At 29.1% G+C, this 4,334-nt stretch overlaps 1 protein-coding gene across 1 annotated transcript; it reads right to left on the reverse strand.

Moving 5' to 3' along the window:
- Positions 1–1,241: 1,241 nt before the first annotated feature.
- Positions 1,242–3,168, reverse strand: LOC101502898 (probable aquaporin TIP5-1). Its single transcript, XM_004506295.4, has 3 exons — positions 2,988–3,168; positions 1,995–2,245; positions 1,242–1,814 (listed from the first exon to the last, which is right to left on the reverse strand). Exons 1-3 carry the CDS (start codon positions 3,100–3,102, stop codon positions 1,428–1,430), a joined length of 753 nt encoding a protein of 250 aa, XP_004506352.1. The 5' UTR covers positions 3,103–3,168; the 3' UTR covers positions 1,242–1,427.
- Positions 3,169–4,334: the final 1,166 nt, after the last annotated feature.

A 4,334-nucleotide genomic window follows, 5' to 3' on the forward strand; every position in this document is an offset into this window, starting at 1 on the left:
GCTTTAGAAACATTTAATGGAGGTCAAAAAGAGCTGTTGGTAGTGCTCTGTATTTTTGACTAAAACCAATATTTCAGAATAAAAATAATTCAGCCTTGAATTGATTTAAAACTGCTTTGACTATCCTGTTACAGCTTTTAAATCAGTTTTGTCTTCTAGTTAAAGAGCCTTTGAAGTTTCTCCCTTGATCTTGGATGGTACAGTTTCGATCTTGAGTCTTCAATGTAGCCAAAAGAAGTTTGGAGAAAGATTATAAGTCATTGCAGAAGAGAACAGACTGTTGCTGGAGTTATGCAGAAAACGGAGATTGATTATCAATCTGGATCTGTCATTTTGATCTTTCTGGATGTCCTTTGTAATATCTTATCATATATCAAGGTTGATCAAACTTTCTTGACAGTTTGCTTTTTAGAGTTCCAAAACTCTTTTATTTTGACTGTTTCGAGTCCTTTTATTTTAGTGTCTGATATCCTTTTTTAGTTGGGATGAATCTTAATTGTTCATTGCCATGTATTGATTCTATTTGAACGAAATTCCTAGGCAGAATCTTTGTTAAAGAGGTGGAGAATGATTGGTCAATATGATGTGATGAACATTCTTGAAACTGGAGATCATTCTCTATTTTTATGCAGAATGTTCTCGTTGTTGTCTTTTCTGTTTTGCTTGATTTTATTCTTAATTAAATTCACTCAAAAGCACAAGTTAAATTAACATAACATTTTAGAATCATAATTAACTTTCTTAATTAACATTTGTTTATTTTCATCAAAACTTTAAATATGGAGTTTGTCTCAACAAAATATTCTAAATCATAACGAGAGAGAGAGAGAGAGAGAGAGTGCAAGAGAATAGATGGAGAGAAATCTGAACTAAGAAATAGAAGAGAGGGAGATAGGCGATGTCAATTTCTCAAAACTTTTAGGAATATTTTAGTAACTTACCATTATTATTTTAATAATCTATTATTATTTATAAAAAATAAATAAAAAATAAAAAAATTATAGGAGGTGTTGTGGCTCCTGCCCGCTCCTGAGAATATCCGAGGCACCACATCCTTGTTTCAAAAGGCAAATCATGGTTTCTCGTTTTTGCCATTTTAGAGGGTAAAAGCGTTGATTGTTAAAAAATCTAATTTTTAATGATTCTTTTTCCTTTAATAATAATAATAATAATAATAATAATAATAATAATAATATTCGAATCGGATATCATTTTCCTTTTCCAAATTTACACTTGTAATGACAATAAGACTACATAATTTTTTGCCACACTAATGAGTGAAGTTGTTAAACCTCAATAATAACACAACACAAGCCAAATAATGAACATTCATACACTTGTAACACACAACAATAACTTACAATTAGTTTTAAGTCACTACTACAACTACAATACAAACAAACAATGTAAAAACTTAAGCTATTACATTACACCCTAACATTTACTTCAGAAACCCCTCTAATTGAATCTAAACTCTGAGAAGGGAACAACACATTATCATAAAGAAGACCAGCAACAGTAGCACCAATCAAAGGACCAACCCAATAAACAGCTTGATTCCTAAAAGTTCCAGCAATGGAAGCAGAGCCAAAAGCACAAGCAGGGTTGATTGATCCACCAGAGAATGGACCTGCTGCTAAAACACTTGCTCCTGATATTAAACCAATTACAAGTGTTGAACTCAATTGTTGACCACCACGCCTAGTGTCCCTTGCAGCATATATTGTGTACACCAAAACAAATGTTAATATACCCTCTAATATTGATGCTCCAAAACCTGTCATCTCTTCTGCAATTGAATAAGTTGGCACATGCTGCAAAAACATAGACAATACAACAGATCAAGAGTGTTTCATAAATTTTCAATATAAAATATTTGACGGTGCCAATACAATAGAACTAATCATGTGTGTGACTTTAAAAATAGTAATTATTATATGATAAAAGTTAAACATTTCTAAAAATATTTTGAGAAGGGTAAGGAAAATATATACCATTCCAACAAGAAAGAGTCTGAGGAAAAAGCAAGCCATAACAGAGGCAATAAGTTGGGCAATCCAATAGAAGAGAGCAGTTGGGACACTAATATGTCCTCCAACAGCCATTGCAAATGTGACAGCAGGATTAACATGTCCACCTGAAATGTCCCATGCAATGTACAAAACTGAGGACAGAGCAAAAGCATTTGCAATTGCTCCAACAACCAAACTTGTTGGGTTCACTGAAGCATCAGGCATCAACTTCCCTGTCATTATTTTGTCAATTACAAATTCATCAAATCACATTAAATTAAAAATTAATAATACCCTCTTTCTTAATTCTTAACTAAAATGATGCACATTGGCAATCAAAATAAAATTTAAACTCGATTTTTAAAATATCTTACATGTTGGATTTTTGCCATGACTATTTTTTTTCACCGTAAATCCACATATCCAAATGGACTCTTATTTTGGTTATACATTTTTTTTTATAATTTCTTCCTTTTAATGTGTTCAAATATATGTTTAACAAACAAACAAACAAAACTAAATACAAGTTTAAATTGACCAATCACAACACATTAGAAAGAAAAAAAACAGTTTACTTTTTGTTACCAATGGGATCTTTTAATCCATCAAATACAGAAGGAAAAAACACTCTCCCATAACAAATTTGATGCACTATTTAAATTTTAGTTAATAAAGCATGTGTTTTATTTCAAGAATAAAAAAAGTAACCCCTGCTCCATTAATGCAAGGGTTACATATAGTTTGTTCCATTACATGAAATCATGAATTTCAAATTGAAAACGAAAGAGATAATTGATATAAACGCATAGTATTTTGTAACACAAAACTTGCATTGCATCCTAAGAGTTACTTAATTCCTTTTTATAATATGCCCACACAAAAATAAAAGAAATACTCATTTTGTAACAAAAAAACAAAAACAAAGCGTAACATAAAAATTGAGAAATTGTTGCAAAAGGGTATAGTACTACTCACTTGAAGACATTCCAGAGGCAATAACAATAAGGACATAGAAGAAAGTGGAAATAAACTCTGCGAAATAAGAGCGAAGTGCATCTCGTGTGAAGGATTCATGAAAACGTGAAGCCATTATTTTGTTTTGCGATGGTAAAAATAAGAGAATAAAGAGAGAGACAGTAAAATAAAACAAAAGAACAGGTTTCTGTGTCATAAATAAACATAAGCAGTTGGAGATGTTTACACACCGTTTCTAAACGTGGTCAACCAAATTTTCAAAAACAAAAACTACCTATAACTGCCAACAATTTGTCAAGTGAATTATTAAGAGAAGATCGATTTAATCTATGTAGTATATATAAATTCGTATATCTCACTAACCGTTAAAATAAATGACAGAATTCAAAGTGATTAATAGTATAAGTTATATATGTCACAAAAAGATGTCTAAATAAAAATTAAAAAACAATTGATTTTAAAAAAAAAATATTGTCCATTGTATAAATCCAGTGAACGGTACATATGTGTCAAGTATTGTATTCATAGTTTATTTTCAAATAATTTTTTTTAACAAAAAATACATTTATTAAGAGAGTCCTAAAATTAACCAATCCTCATTAGTTGTAACTGAAAGAAATAAAATTATTGTAAATAATAAATATTTTACTATGAAAATACAAAAAATATTACATAAAAATAAGTAAATAGTGTGGCTTTAGTTTGTTAACCAATCTTTCACTTGCATAATAAATTATAAAAAAATTATTTAGTTTGTTATTCAATCTTTTAATCACATAATAAATTCTAAAGTTTATTAAAGTTCTGAAAACTACATTTATCCATAATAACACAAAACTCTATTCACTCTCAATTTCGAATGGCACATAATATAATATACTTAGACAAAACAAATTTACTTAAAGTTTCAAATTTGATAATCTTATTTCAATTTCTAAGAGTACCTCCAACAGTAAATTCAACTTGAATGCTTTAAATAAGATCCACTGTACCACATCATCTTAAAATAATCTATTCATTTTTTACTTCAATGTTTTAACTCTTAGAGCAACTCCAATGCTTTTACTTCATATATTAATATTTTATTTATTAATAATTTTATTACAAATTAAAATATTAATTAAAATATTTTAATTAATATTATTATATATTATTTTAATTTAAAAGTAAGAAAATCAAATTGTTCTAATTAATAAAAAAAATTATAAAGTAACTATTATTCCAAATTTATCGTGACTCCGCTAACGGACTAAAAGATTCTGCAACCGTTGAAGTTGATCTAAAAGACCAAAGGTGAGTCCTTGCTTGTAGACGAGCTTGGACAATTGGCTATTGTACCCCCCCCCC

This window comes from Cicer arietinum, chromosome 6, assembly GCF_000331145.2.
Source record: "Cicer arietinum cultivar CDC Frontier isolate Library 1 chromosome 6, Cicar.CDCFrontier_v2.0, whole genome shotgun sequence".
Lineage (NCBI taxonomy): Eukaryota > Viridiplantae > Streptophyta > Magnoliopsida > Fabales > Fabaceae > Cicer > Cicer arietinum.